This window comes from Streptopelia decaocto (assembly GCF_964273445.1).
Source record: "Streptopelia decaocto genome assembly, chromosome: 25".
Classification (NCBI taxonomy): Eukaryota; Metazoa; Chordata; class Aves; order Columbiformes; family Columbidae; genus Streptopelia; species Streptopelia decaocto.
In genome coordinates, this window is record NC_138680.1 from 4,204,971 (window position 1) to 4,219,853 (window position 14,883).

General features: G+C 46.1%; 1 protein-coding gene and 1 long non-coding RNA gene across 2 annotated transcripts in view; one reads left to right on the top strand and one right to left on the bottom strand.

Moving 5' to 3' along the window:
* The window catches only part of UNC5D (unc-5 netrin receptor D), a 66,878-nt gene extending 64,061 nt beyond the window's left edge, over positions 1–2,817 (top strand). The window contains exons 16-17 of the mRNA XM_082072584.1: positions 1,132–1,310; positions 2,491–2,817. Coding sequence (XP_081928710.1) covers positions 1,132–1,310; positions 2,491–2,695 — 384 coding nt within the window. The 3' untranslated portion in view covers positions 2,696–2,817. The remainder of the gene's footprint in view (positions 1–1,131; positions 1,311–2,490) is intronic.
* LOC309449996 overlaps positions 1–14,883 on the bottom strand; it is a 68,445-nt gene that overhangs the window by 13,811 nt on the left and 39,751 nt on the right. The window lies entirely within an intron of this gene.

The window sequence follows — 14,883 nt, forward strand, 5'->3', positions numbered from 1 at the left end:
AGTACTTTTGGATTAAAGATACAATCCTAATACTAAATGCACTATCCAGAGAATGCAGCGACTAAATAAGAAAACCACAAACCTCATTCTGTAGGAAAACATCCTCAGAATACAGCAAAGCTTTTTTCCGGTTATTGTTAATTTGTAAAAAGCTTCTGTCATTCCACATATAGCTCAAGACAATGCTGCTGCCGCCTTCCTTTTCTCCTGCCTCTTGTTAATAAAGGGACCTGTCTGTCCACAAGTCCCCAGAGCATGTTGCAGTTCTCCCTTCAAACGCACGTGCTGGCATGGGAGGCTTTCGCACGCCTTTCTACCTCAAAAACTGATACAGAGTGAGGATAATTTGACTGTAAAATAAATATATCAATAATAACCCAATACTGGAATTGCGCTTTGCGGTTCCCGCAGTACCAGGTAGCAGCAGCTTATCTCACATGTGCAGGGGAAGAAAATCTACTATTGTTCTGCATATTTAATTTTAACAGTCAGACCATGCGATATATCTCCAGCACCACTATTACTCCGCATGGATGACTTTTGGGATGTGTCATAAATGTTATATGAAGGGACTATAGCGTCACTGTTATTTAATATTTATGCTGCATTGCACAGAAACGAATAATGCATGGAAATGTGACCCTATTACCCAAGACTGGTATAGTTTCATAGGAAACAAAATGGGCCAGATCTACAAAAGGGTCTGGATTCCAAAGAGATTTTTCATATGGAAGAACTGAGGTACTTATGGGATTTAGGTGTTTTTAAAAAAATCACAAAGAAGAGATTTATGTGTCCATCTTTTAGGCTTAAGTAATTAAAGATTTAGAAACCCATATGCTTTTATGGTGTTCCATCTGCAAATCACTGCTCTGTTGGGCTTCGGCTGTAACACACGAAAAGAGGAGAGTTGTAGAAGGAGAATGACACTATTTGAATGTTTTTATACCTCTTAGCTCTTTAATTTTCTGCTGTTAATTCTATGAGGTACAGCTGGACTCTCAGGCTCAGGTTTGACCCTTTGTTCCCCACCCAAAACAGCCCGTGGGTGTCACTGCACTGGGGAGAGCACCCACGGTGACAGAAACGGAGCTCCCCCGGCCAACCGCTCTGCTCCTCTGTTCTGTGCAGAACGAGAGAGAAACCATCCCGTTCTTGGCACACGACGACAGCAGCTTCCCCGCGCTGATGGGCCCCAAAGCCTTCAAAATCCCCTACTCCATCAGACAGCGCATCTGCGCAACGTTCGACACTCCCAGCGCCAAAGGCAAGGACTGGCAGATGTTGGCGCAAAAGAACAGCATTAACAGGTAATGGAAGGCAAGTTTGAAAGGTGAACATTTACATATGCACTGGGAATAATTTGCTAGTGTTACGGGGTTTTTTGTTTGTTTGCTGGTCTTAAAGATGTGTGCACAGTAATTACACACTTACCCCTAAGGATAAATGGTATTTCATCCATTCGCTTGTATAGGAGGAGCTGCTGCAAACAGGAGGTGCTCTCCCCTCTGACCTGTGCCCCATCCTACCAGCTCTGCTTGCAAGGCCGCGTTCTCGGTCCGTTCTGCTGGACACTCACCACGGCGGGTCCGCGCCCAGCACAAGGCTGGAGAGCAGCTCTTCAAAGGAGGCTGCGTGCTGGCTCCTGTCTATATCTTTTATATTCCAAAATTAATTAGACATTTTAGCAGATTTTTTTATTATGGAAACGGCATATTTAAAGAAGAAAGTCATGCTCTACTGTTAGGAGTAATAGTATTATGATTATTAAAACTGAAGGATGCTGTAAAAACTAATTTACTACTTATTTTGCTTTTTCCTCTTGGCTAAATTAAATTGGTAGAGGCAGTTGACTCACAGAAATATTTTCTCATTGTCACAAATGCCATAAATACGTTCCCAAGAGGGCAGAGGAATACTTAAATCAAGCAAAACAACTTTTCATTGACTTGGTGTTTTGCATAGGAGTCTCAATAAACCACATCTGAAACAAAGAAGAAAAAGTAATTTATAGTCTTGCAGTAAAAGAGTCAGAAAATTCTGCTTTACTTATCAGCGTTTCCCACCTATTGTCGGGCACTTCGGTCTCCCCCGGTTTCCGCTCCAGCAGAGGAAGCTGCAGGTTTCTGCGTCTCAGCAATGGGAGACAGGGCAGCAAGAGTGAGAGCACACTCGTGATTGCCCTTGACTTCTGGTTCCATGCTGGAGACACCTGGTAGGGGCTTTGCAATATCTGCTTTTATAAAGTCAAATTCATAGATAGGAAAAGGAAGTTGCTGAGCAGTTTAAACACCACAAAGTGTAGTTGTAAAACCAGATGGTTGAGCACAAGCACTTGACCTCACAGATTTCCACGTATCTGCTGTGCCGTTAGGGTACCTGCCCCCTCTATTTCAAAATCCAGGCTGACCTGCCAGACACTGGGCGCAACCGAGGGCACTTCCCGGAGCTCCAGTGTGTCCTGTTCCTCATCCCTGTCTCCCGTTTCAGGAACCTCTCCTACTTCGCCGCGCAGAGCAGCCCGTCCGCCGTCATCCTGGACCTGTGGGAAGCCCGGCACCAGCACGACGGCGACCTCGACTCGCTTGCCTGTGCCCTGGAGGAGATCGGAAGGACACACTCCAAACCCTCAGACGCAACAGAAACTGAGGCTGAGGAGCCTGACTTCAGCAGCAGCAGACAAAACGGACTTTAGTCACCTCTTTCCACTCAAGAACTGTCGGCCAGCTCTGACTCTTACACGAGAGAATCTCTTGGCAGGGAGGAACGGGGAGTTTCTGTGCGCTGTGTATGGAAATGGACATTTCCACAATGCAGCGGGAGGAGCAGAAGCGCCCTATTGAAAATCAGCTCAGTCGTAAGGAAAACACAAGCTTCTCCCTGTCCTCTCTCATTTAAAATACATGTTTTAATGTCAAAAACAAAACTACGTATCTGTTATTCCTGGGGCAGGAAGGAGAGAGATACAGAGCCATAAAAGGTAAATATTACGACATAGTGTATTTAGGAAACAATAATGTTAATATAATGCCTAGTGAAAATCAGCAAATCAGATATTGGATATTTAGAGCCACTAGAGGTTAATCCTAGTTTAAAGGTTTGTCTTCTTGGGCCTTGAGCCCCTTTGTCCTTCATTTCTAACATCCCACACCTACAGAGTGGCCTTAAACATCACCCTGTGGTCACTTCATACCTGCTCCAGGAAAGCTGACAACCTGGCCTCCTCCTCATCACATCTCTGAGGAATCAGAAGATCTCAACTATTTCATTGAGATCATGTGTATTCCAAACAATTTCTTCAAAAAGGAAAACCCATTTAATGACTGTACATTTGCTGCAGAGCAAAAAAGTAAAGGTGAAGCCAATCCACACAGCTGAATTTTGCTTTAGTTCCAGGTTGAAACAATAAACCCCACATGGCACTGCTGAAATTGGCTTGATTTCATTGTACAATTTGGAAATTTCCCAGGATATAAAGCTGGCTGTGTTATACTCGGTTTAGTTGCAAACATGTTGCATTCACCACCAAAACCAAATCAAGCTAGAGAATTCTCCTAGTTTTTTATCTATTTCATACAAAAATAATTTCTTACTTCGACTGAACCAAAAAGCCGGACAGCTGTCACTGTGAGCCCCAGGGGAACGGGGGCTGAGCCACATTCAGCTATTCTTTTACTCATATTCTTTAAGCTCAGCCGAGGTGCTCATTACTTCTCACCCCAGGCTATCGGCGAAGCCTCCAGGAGCCTTCTGGAAATGCAAGGAATTAAACCCAAGCTTTCTGAGCTTTGTCCACCACCGGCTTTGGCCCAGAACAGCATGAGAGGAACAGTCCCAGACTTAGGCTTCCCCAAGCATCCTCTGCACTTTAGGATTTCATGCAGTCTGACATGAGAGCTCCTGTTTGCAATGGGAAACCATAATGGCTGCAAGCATATTTAAAACTGAGACAAAAATACCAGCTTCTTTGGCAGCAAGCTGTCACTGTTTTCAGCAGCACATGGTTCTCGCTGTGTTTGAATTATATTCCTAGTGACTTCCAGTCCTCCTCCTCAGCAACCTGTTCGGCACTGGATGAAATGTCATGAATTTTAAAAAAATAGGGAATGGCATCCAGAGAAAAGCAGCGAGTTCAGCGAGCGGCGTTGTCTGGGCAACCAGCCACGGTTCTCCAGCCGTTCATCCACTCGCAGCTTCTCCCCAGGTGCAGCTGAACTCTCCAACCAGCCCAGCCCAGCTCAGCTCCCCCAGCAGAGCTCAGCTCCAAAGGCACATTTTTAACATCTATGTTAAAAGGAGTTTTTGGAAATCTCTAGACATATATGTATGATTCGATCCACAATACGGATGTAAAGGAGCATCTGAAGCAGGATTGGAGGCCAAAAATTAATTTATTCCTCTCCTCTATTTTATAAATTATGACTTTTGGAAAATAATTTAAAAAATCTCATCACAAACTAGAACGTAAAAGAAAGAGCAAGGTAATGTCATAGACTTAGGATTCCATCCCGCTGCCGAGTCTGAGCCGTGAAACAGCCATTCTGATTTCACATCACCAGAGAATCTGCTCCGGTGTATTTTCATCTTCCTAAGCACTTTGCCCAGATATTTCTGTGTTATGAGTCATTTAAGACTAATAGTTGCGGTTTTAAAATGACTTAGAATTTAGTCACCAAAACGTTGCACCTGCCAGCTCCGTACAGCCATTCGCAGCCTCTACCGCGCCGCTTTATCAGTCCTGCCCGTTCCAGTCCCACCCTTCAAGCCACAAGGAAAGGAACCTGCTCTGCAGATTGCAATTCAAACTTCATTTACCGGCGCAAGTCCCACGAACCCGAGATGCGCTCTCACAAAAATGGGATTGAGCTTTTGCAACAGGTTAAAAGATCTTGACCCAATTCTCTTAACGTGCAGGGCACTGTTCCTGGTGTCATTTCTCCCCGGCTGTGCGCAGCTCGCTCGCGCGTTCAGGGAGCAGCTTTCCAGCACAGGCCACTCAAACGCATCTTGTCGCAGGACCACACGGTATCAGCATCGTACTCAACGTCCGCTCTTTTCTCTTTCACTTGGAAGACAGTGCTCCATGGCAGTTCTCAACTATTCAGTAACTATCAATTCCACTACAAAAAGTACAGCTCATGTATACAGCCCAGCCAGAACACATCAGGAACTCTCTGAAATATTCATTATTTGAATATTTTTTTCAGTCTATTTCTGCCTATAAAACATAGATTTAAGCATAGATTTAAACATAGATTGTTGAGCGTCAGACACGCTGAAGGGTGGTTTCTAGGGGCTGGTCGTGGTGAAGCCGCTCCCCTGACACTGTTCCTGCTTCAGAACAGGTCGGCGGGTTTCGGCAGCAGCACGTAAAGTGGCCCCTATATCCTTTCTTGGATACAGGACTGTCTAGTTAAAATTACTCAAAACATAAAGCATTCCTGAGCAAATGCAGTAACTTAAAATACTAGGTATATACCACACAACACCTATAGCCACAAATAAACCTCAGTATGCTGGTAGAAGATCACAAATCACTTTCTGGTACCACACAGTCTAGCTGCTCTTTTCTCTCATTGCCAACACTAGCATAAATGGTAGCAAAAATCCATGGACAAAAATCAATCAATCACTCTAAGACTAAGGAATCACTTAGAGAATCACTTGATAGTAACAGCATCCGCAATGCAGAAAACAGAACTGATGTTCTGCTCATTGCCACAGCAAAGAAAACTCTGTCAGTCTCCATGTTCACTGTTCTGTCCAAAACTAAACTCAGTGTCTAGGAACTTGCCACTCTACTTTTTGTATTAGAGGTGAATAGTACAGATTCTGCTCGTGTTTCTTGTCTGGGGCTCGGGTGGGTAGGGGGGTGTATTGTAACTTTCAAGCTATTGCAAAAGCTGCTTTTAACTAAGCTGTTCAATTGTTCTGAATAACTGGTTTGTGCTTTACAAGGGAACCCGGGCAGATCCGGGGTGGCCTCTGCCTCGCTGTCACAGGTACTAGAGCTGAAGTCACTTGTGAGAACTTAGCCTAGGGATGGAGATTAGACCCGTCCCAGCGTGTGATGTGTGTGCTGTAACCTGCCGAGATTAGACACCGTAGAGCCGTGGTTTTGTCTGCCCTGGTGTGATAACCGTGGTTGGAATTTGAGACGATGTCAAACCCCCGTGTTACCTGCTCTCTGTATATAAATTCATTGTCTAATCCCAGAAGGAAATGTGTAGCACAAAATGAAGTTACGGGTGCTCTGCGCCAAGCCTGCTCCAAGTAGGAGAGGGAAGACATGGATCTAACTGCAAGAGTACTTGCTGCAGAAAAGAATGTTTGCTAACAAATCCTCACTTCGAGCTGACCGAAGCTTTGGTTTGGCAATTCACAAGATGTAAGACCCGGTGTTTCCCATACTGAAATTTGGAATATAAACCTTACCGTGCTATCTTTTCAAGCAATTCCTCAGTTTTCCCCATTCGTGCACTGAAGTCGGAGAGGGAGGCAGGAATATTTTCACATGAAGCTGTAGACTTTTGCATTCTAAACCCCAGATACCATTACCGAACCTCGCAAAGTTCCCTGACGCATCACACACACACATGTACACCATATATATATATATATGCCCCCCGGGGATGTGGCGCACACACCCGGTGCATATTTGGGAACAGCACGCTGACGCCATATAACGTGTGAGCTGGGCCATCAGCCGCCTCCTCGCGCCTCTCCCAACGCCGTGCGCCTTTGGGGGGCTCAGGCGCAGTGAGACGTGATGCTGGTCACTCTAGTGAGACCTACACTGAAAAACACCATTGCATTTGCAACTCGCAAAACCTCTGACCAGCCCTTTGCTGAAAAGGGGAGGGGGAGCGTCAGCCTAATCAAACACAAAAAACAAATGATAAATGTTCCTCTAGAGAGACCTGTTTTCTATTCTGCCTCTCTATTTTCACAGTTACTAGGTTCTAAAACTGTTGGTTCTCGCTCGTCTGACTGAGCACCTTTCCCTCCACCTGCTCTCCCCGCGGTCTCAGTGTGTTGGGAACTGAAGAAGAGCAGAGGTTTGAATCCTCTCTTTAGTATGAAGCTGAAGGAGTAGGAAGAGTCAGAAGAACATCAAATAAACAGCACGGCCTTGGCTTCATACCACACTTTCTGTGCCTTGTTCTATCAATGTAAATTCTGAATGTTGTACAGTAAAATACTTGGGAAAGACTCCTTGGAAAAGGCTGCACTGGCTTCTTTTTCAGCACGTGTACATATATAAATATATACATATATATATTTGGTAATGCCAAACAGCTGTGTTATATTGTACCGAAATGTAATAATGGACAGTTTGGATGTTTTATGTAGAGTTTGCAAAAACTGTATGGCTATAGCCTTTTGAAGATAAATGTACAGAAGTAAATTACTGCATATCAGTTATTTATGAATAAAAAGTCTTTTACTGACATCTTCGATTACTGTATGAGTGGCACATTAATTTCTGTGATCAAAAGGACACTCTGGTTTTATGGTGAGCCCGGCTGGGAGTTGGTGCCCCTGCCACATCCACAGCAGCAGCGCCAGCGCCGGCAGGAGCACCATCCTGCCTCCAGAACACCCACAGCGCCAGGTCCACGCTGCGGCAAACGGGACTGAGCTATCTCAGTAAAACGCCTGCCCTATTTGTGTGACCGTATGTACGAACCCTGCTCCAGGACAGGACACGGCTGTCCTTTGCACTGCAAAAGCAACATTATTATTCTGCTTTTTGCAAAATGGAAGATGTAAAGCCTCTCTGTGTACGTCCATACACTGACCATTTCCTCTAAAATGCAGACACAGCTCCACTGCTTTGTCCAACAAATGCTTGGACCTTGAATCCTGCATCACTGAAACATGGCTACAAGTTCTGTTCCGTTTACCGTGTAAATGGAATCTCTTGATTTGTAATAATACCCTTTACTGAGATACAAACTCAGTGTCTTCATTAGTCCTCCCTGTGCAGATGCGCTCATCATCTTAGATCCCACTTAAGAGAATGAAATATCCTGGTTTGAATAATTGTAATTCCCGTCTCGGGAGCAGTGATGCACCCCCTGGAACCCTCAGCACTGCCAGCCCAGCCAGATGGCCCCTCTGCATATGACAGGAGAGACAAAACCAGCTTTGTGCTGGACAGGGATGGATTCGACTTGCACTCCAGCTACCACCGTGTCACATTAGCACATGCGATTAAACATCAACTACCAACATGTTACCTTGACACAGAGAAAATCTGGATACGGCATTCACCCTGAGATGCTATTAAATGTATTATTAATACATGTGTGGCAGGGGATGCCAGGACAAGCTCTTATAAATGAAGATATCCTTCAAACATTCTATTACATGCATTTAGGTTGTTATCATCCAAGATATCATACACCATATAATGTAATAGTCACCCTTTATAATAAATAGGACTATCATGTTAACTGCCTTTGACATTCATTGTGAAATTATTCATGATTAATTATGTTTGCAGAGAAATAACGCAGGTTAGTGTAGGAAGTTGGCCGCGCTGTGATTTAATGAACACTCGCACGCTGCAACAGCGGCTTCCAGCACATTTGATCCAAACCACGGAGCTCCCAGGCTCACATGAGGAAGACCAAGGAGAAGGAGGAATTTATACAGCCACTGTCCACACAAGGCTTTACGTGTTCTGAACTACTGAACGGATGAGACTGACAAATAATACCCACCTAAAGATAAATACAGAATATGTAGTAGGAGGGATGGCTTTGGTTGGTAGACAGTGAAAAAACTATCTACCTGCATGTGTTTAGTTTTGGTTTTGTTTTAAGGCCATTTGGTTGCTTCCTCGAACCCTCGCACCCTCTGCTGCGACAGGAGGCAGCGCTGCACAGAACCGCTCCCGGCTACAAACACCACAGACTCATCTAAACCCAGCTCAGCAAATCCCAGCCTGTCCTCTGCTGAGGAGGTTTGTGCTACTTTGCATTCTATTCCAACATCGAACTTCATGTGGCATCAAAACTATCTGCTCTGAAGTAACTTGATTGGGGTTTTTTTGCCAGTATGGGAGAACCTCTCACGAGTGTTGGAAAATCAGACACGCTTTATGAAAGACACGGCCCCCACGATCCCATCCGCAAGTCCTGCTCTGACATCAAAAGCTGTGCTGAAAATATTCAGCACGTTGGTTGGCGTTTGATCAAGATACTCTGTCCTCTCCAAGGAAAAAGTACAACGTGGGAAGCACGAACTCTGCTACAAGGAGCTGTTTGACTGCTATCCTTGATTTCAAAACACGCGATTGATAATCTACAGAAACAGCGACTGCTCTACGTCTTCAAAGGCGCGTGTTCGGCGTGCGGATCAGAGCGCGGGGACCGCGGCCGAGCCGGCGGCATGTCCCGCCTTTGAACCGCCGCGCTGCACTTGCTGTACAGCAAAACCGCTCCAGGACGTCTCTACCGAACACAACACGTCCTGGCGGAACGGTAACGCACTGCCAGCCCAGAGGAGCAGAATGACCCTCCCTAATGCAGTCAAAGCTACTGGAGAAGAGAGCTGCAGCGCCCAGGCTCAGCGGGGCCGGGGAGGGCGGCTGCAGCCCTGCGCTGCGCTGGGGGTGCGGTGGTTACCCCACAGAAATTCTCAGCATGGGAAAAGGTAACACAGGATTTCTGGGAGTACATCAGAATAAAACGTCATTCACTGAAGCCGTTTAGTGCTGCAGACACGGACCCTGCCCCGCGCCAGCGCGGGGTCCGTGTGAACGCCCCGCAGCCCCGCCTGAGACGCCCCGCGGCTGCGCCCAAGGGACGGGCGGGACGGCAGCAGCTCCCTCCCTCTTTAGTGGGACAACCAGCTCATTAAATCTTAACATGAAGGTTATTTTATTATAAAGTGACAGATTACAGATTTACTTCCCCATTCATCACCTGCCTTCTCCCTTCTGCTTATTCCTTTGTATTTGTTAATGGCCCTTCTCTGGTTCTATAACCTGTCAGGAGTTTGGTGTGACTGGCTCCGGCTGTGCGGTGACAGAAGGCGGACGCGCCATGGCTGATGCACAGGAGATCTGTCCTGTACTCCACTTACTGTCACTGCACGATAACAAAGTGTAAGATTTAATAAGGTCATAAAATAGAATGGCATGAGCTGGTGTGATAGGTATTTTTTCCATTAACATTCAGAAAATGTGGATTCAGTGGGACAATAAATTACAGCAACTGAGCAGCAATGCCCCATTTGACGCCTGCAGACGCCGCAGCGCACCGGGGAAGCAGCGGGGCCGGGGCAGCTCACCAGCACCGCGCCGGTGCCGCCTCACCAGCACCACGGCCAGGGCTGCCTCGCCAGCACCGCACCAGCACCGCCTCACCGGCACCACGGCCAGGGCCGCCTCACCAGCACCGCACCAGCACCGCCTCACCAGCACCACGGCCAGGGCCGCCTCACCAGCACCGCACCAGCACCGCCTCACCGGCACCACGGCCAGGGCCGCCTCACCGGCACCACATCCGAGTCTTCCCAAGAGACACACACAACCGACAAATATCTGATCAATTATTAGCACTCCAGTGAGTAGTGGGACTGCTGGGACACACACTTTTTAAAGGTACTAATTAGAAGCTGAGGTCTCTTGAGGAATGTCATACCACTTGTGGGTGACGAACACTCTTGAAAGTACATTTCTTTATCCCCATTTCATGTATATACAGCTATATATTCCCTCTCATTACCTGGAAACATTTGGGTTTGCTTCTCAGAAGCTTGCCTGCAATTATTTGCTATTCATTATCACAACCTTCAGCTTATCACAGACATCTACTAAAGTGTTGGATTCAGGGAGCTGGGACTAAGTAGGAAACAAGCAACAGAGGGTCTGATTTATGAAAACACCAATACTATTAAAATTCAGGGCAAGAAAAAGTACATTAAGCTGAGGCTTGATTTACAGACTTTCGAGGAAGCAACAGTTGTTCTTTAACGGATGTGTTATGATCAATCTAATTTATGGGGCTGTAATAGAGTGGTGAAACCTCTGTACTGAGCTTTTATGGGCAAAAAGAATTTAACGGTTTTGCTGCATACAAATGCAATTAAAATTTGAATTAGGAAAAGGTGCTGTGATTTTTTCCTTCACTTTGTCCTTCACTAATTACTTTTTCTTTTTAATATTCTCTGCCATCTAATACACTTGGAGAAAGATCTTTGCAAATAGCAGCCTCATTAAAACCCTGAAGTACAGTTTAGAGATTACAGATGTACAGAAAAAAATGGATCTTGGTCTTTGAAAAGTGCATTTTTCCCCCAACGCTCCCTGAAGAATAAGTTCCGTGTTGAACAGACTGTCATTTTCCTGAACAGGTGAGGAACCATTCTAAAATATCCTAGACAAGCACGCACCATTGTGATCCCTGCTTATTTGAGTCCCACCGCCACGGTGCCATTATGCATGCACAAAGGTAATGAGGCAGGCAAAGGTTATTACTAGGGACACTACTGGAATGATGAGGGGCTGCCAACGCTGAAGACTAACCTCGGGCTATCTGAAATTGAAATTTGGGGTTAAATTAATAACGCAACATGAGCCCAGACGGTAATGCTGTCTGTCCCCTGCAGGCTGAAAGTGTCTTTTGACATTAATAAAAAAGAGGGCGGGGGTGTTACCTGCGAGGACATGCAGAGGAGCAATGCACTCGCTGTGCGATGGCACGGGACGGGAAACAAAGGGAACGAGCTGCCCGGGCACCGGTGCTGCCACCGCGGCAACGGGAGCCCAACACTCCCTCCATCCTTCCAGGACTGGCAGGACTAACAAGGGAAATGGCTTCGTTTTCCATTATTACTCATAATGGCACCAGAAATTTTCGGAGGTATTTTACAGAGCAGTTTAAAACCCAGCCCTGCTCCCAGAGCTGAGGAGTTTGCTGTCTCATTTACACATGCAGCTCTAGGTCAGAGGCACAAACAGCAGCTACAAAGACGGGTGAGGAAACACCACGATCAGAGCAGTAATATCACACAGGACACATGCTGCGTGTTTGGCTGAACGGGGGTACCCAGACACTCGCGACAGACCTCTCCGCTTTGAAAGAGATGAGGAGGCTAAGGGGAGGAGAGAGGAGGAATACATTAATAAACAAGATGGGAAAATCAAATAATACTGCATTGTTAAGCTGGCAGCAACTCTAAACTGGCCAACACACGCAAAATCCCTGGGTCTCCCTAGAGTCCTTTGACCCGTGTGAGAGCTGGAGTGATCCAGCACACAGACACCCGCATGGGCTGGGTTATACTGGCAGGAACCCGGGCTCTGGGCACCTGGAGGTAACTCAGCAACCGGAGTCTTTACGAAGGCGAGAGCTGGGGCTCATTCCCATAGAACAGGTCAGCAGCACACGCGGCCTGTTCCCCTGCAGCACACGGCGTGTCACGCTCCTTATCCCATTAGACTTTCATGGTGTCCACAGGTTCGTTAGGATTAATGAGGCAAAGGTCCTCAATCAAGAAGCAATTTAAGAGTACATTGCTAATTCCACAGAGTCCTGCAAATGAACTAATTCAATACTAGTTGACCTTTTTATTTTGGGGGATGATTTGTGTCTGTATTTCCCTGAGCGGTGCCCTCAAGCATTGACAATTTGGAAGGGCATTTCTGGCCCAGTGACTGAAATCAATCACGTTACAAGTAAGATGAGCACACAAGCCAGGAGCAACACACCCTGGAAACTGCATCGGCAAGGAACACGGCTCCTTCGGACGGCAGAACCAAAGGCACAACAGCCCAACCGAGTCACTTCTCGGTCGGAAAACGGCGTGTCAGGAACGTTCTGCGACGGTCGCTCCTGTTAGTGCTGAGGGACGCTGTCTGGTTCTGTGCCCCTGGGCACGGCAATGGCACGTGTGCCAGACAGACACACAGCCCGGAAAACGGACACAACTACCAGCAGCTTATTCTGGCACTGCCACAGGACCCCGTCCGCAACTGCCTAGAACGGGGACTGGGATCCCTAATTTACCCTCAATTACCATTTTGCTATCATCAAAAGACAAAGAAAATATTATCATTTTTTCCAAGACCGGAGCAACTGGTTTCTCCTCAGGTCATTCCACTGGATATTACAGTAAGGACAGAATGCCAGACAGACGTTTGGAGATAAAGGCTGACTAGAACTTAAAATGGAACCACTTGTCTTTTCTAAAACCATGAGAAATACTTTATAGATAACCTGCATTACAACTGTGTACTACCATTTAAAAATAAAGTAACCAGTAAGGTTAGACTGCAATAACGCTTGGATGCGGAGGAAGCTCCGTGCCCCACGCGGAGCCTGCGGACGGCTCTGCTGAGCGCCAGCATCCCTCGCTGGGCGTTCATCCGCACACCAAGGTGAGAAGGACAGAAAACAAAGAAACAAGCCCCAGAAAGAACTGCTGTTCGGAAGCTGAGGGAAGCAATAGTTTTGTCTAATCTGAAATGACTCTTTTATTCTCTGTGTTTCTCACTGTAATTAAGATGGGATCTGCTGAAATAATGGCAATGGATAACCAGCATTTGTGTTCGTTTCCAAGAATACAAAGCAGATTATGGCTTTGTTCACATTTATTTTTTCTTACAATAGTGGTGGGGTTGTGAATTAGCAAACACAATTAGTGCTTCTCCTTTCTTTATTCTTTTTTTTAATATGATAAACCTTTACAAGTATTCATTATTCGGTTAGCAGAAGGTTGCTAATTTCACTCTAAATTAATGTATTCCTGTTGTGATGCAGATTCTGGTTTATAATGCAATTTAGCTAGCTTCCTCCCTCCTTTATGCACTGATTTCAACAGCCTTTGTGGAAGGAAGCAATAAACAGTAGGACAGCCCATTGACGGTGCGCACTTCTCCCTGCTGACCAACAGTTCTCACCGCGTCTTCATCTCTCATCGAGCAACCACAAGGCCAAAGCTTCAAGCACTTTGGAGGTTTTGTACCAATGCAAAGAGCTGCAAACACTGCCTGCCTGGTGGCTGAGGCACAGAGATCCGGAGAGACCCTTTACTAGTAAGGACTTTAAAATCCTACTAACATGAGCTGCACCTCACAGTGGCAGGGAGCGTACACACAGTTTGTCCTGCAGCCAGCCCTGCCAGCCACCTGTGCAGCCCGACAGACGCCGGAGGCGCACTGCCCACGTCCCTCCTTAGAACTGAAACAGCCATACGGAAACACTCAACACTGAAGTACAATCATAACACTGTTTCACTCAATTGCATAAAAAAGACAAAAGCCCCAATAACTATACATCCCTCCTTTCATTCAAAGCTTGAATTAGGTTAAATGCATTTATTCAGAACTTTTCTGCTCACCCATCAAGTTAAGAAATAAAAGAGAAAAGTTTAAATGGTTCCTATGCACCTGCTCCAGTTCCGTTCTCTGGGCAGCCTTCGTTAGACCTGACTCGAGAACGGTCCTGAACGGCCAGTCACACCGGATCACGGCTCCTGAGACGTATGGAGTGGAACAGGCACATCTTCTGCTCTCATTCTACGCTCCTGCTTTAATTACCCACATTGGCTGTTATGAAACCTTGTCATGTTGTCACAAGCGGCCTCTGTGCTGAACTTTGCCTTGTCAAGATAGTTTTATCATTCATAAATATTTCAATGAGAACCAAAGACTGCTTATGAAAGATTGATTTCTTACAGTTCACTGACCCTTCCTTCGAGGCCTTTTATTAAAATTAGAGTAAACCCATCCTAGAAATCTGAGCATTAATTGTTAATATTACAGGCTACTGGAACACAGCGTCCTCAAGGGAAAGAGACACCCTGCTGCCTTAAAGTGACACATCACTGTAGAAACTAAAGGCAATCAACAGCATTTAAATATGTTAA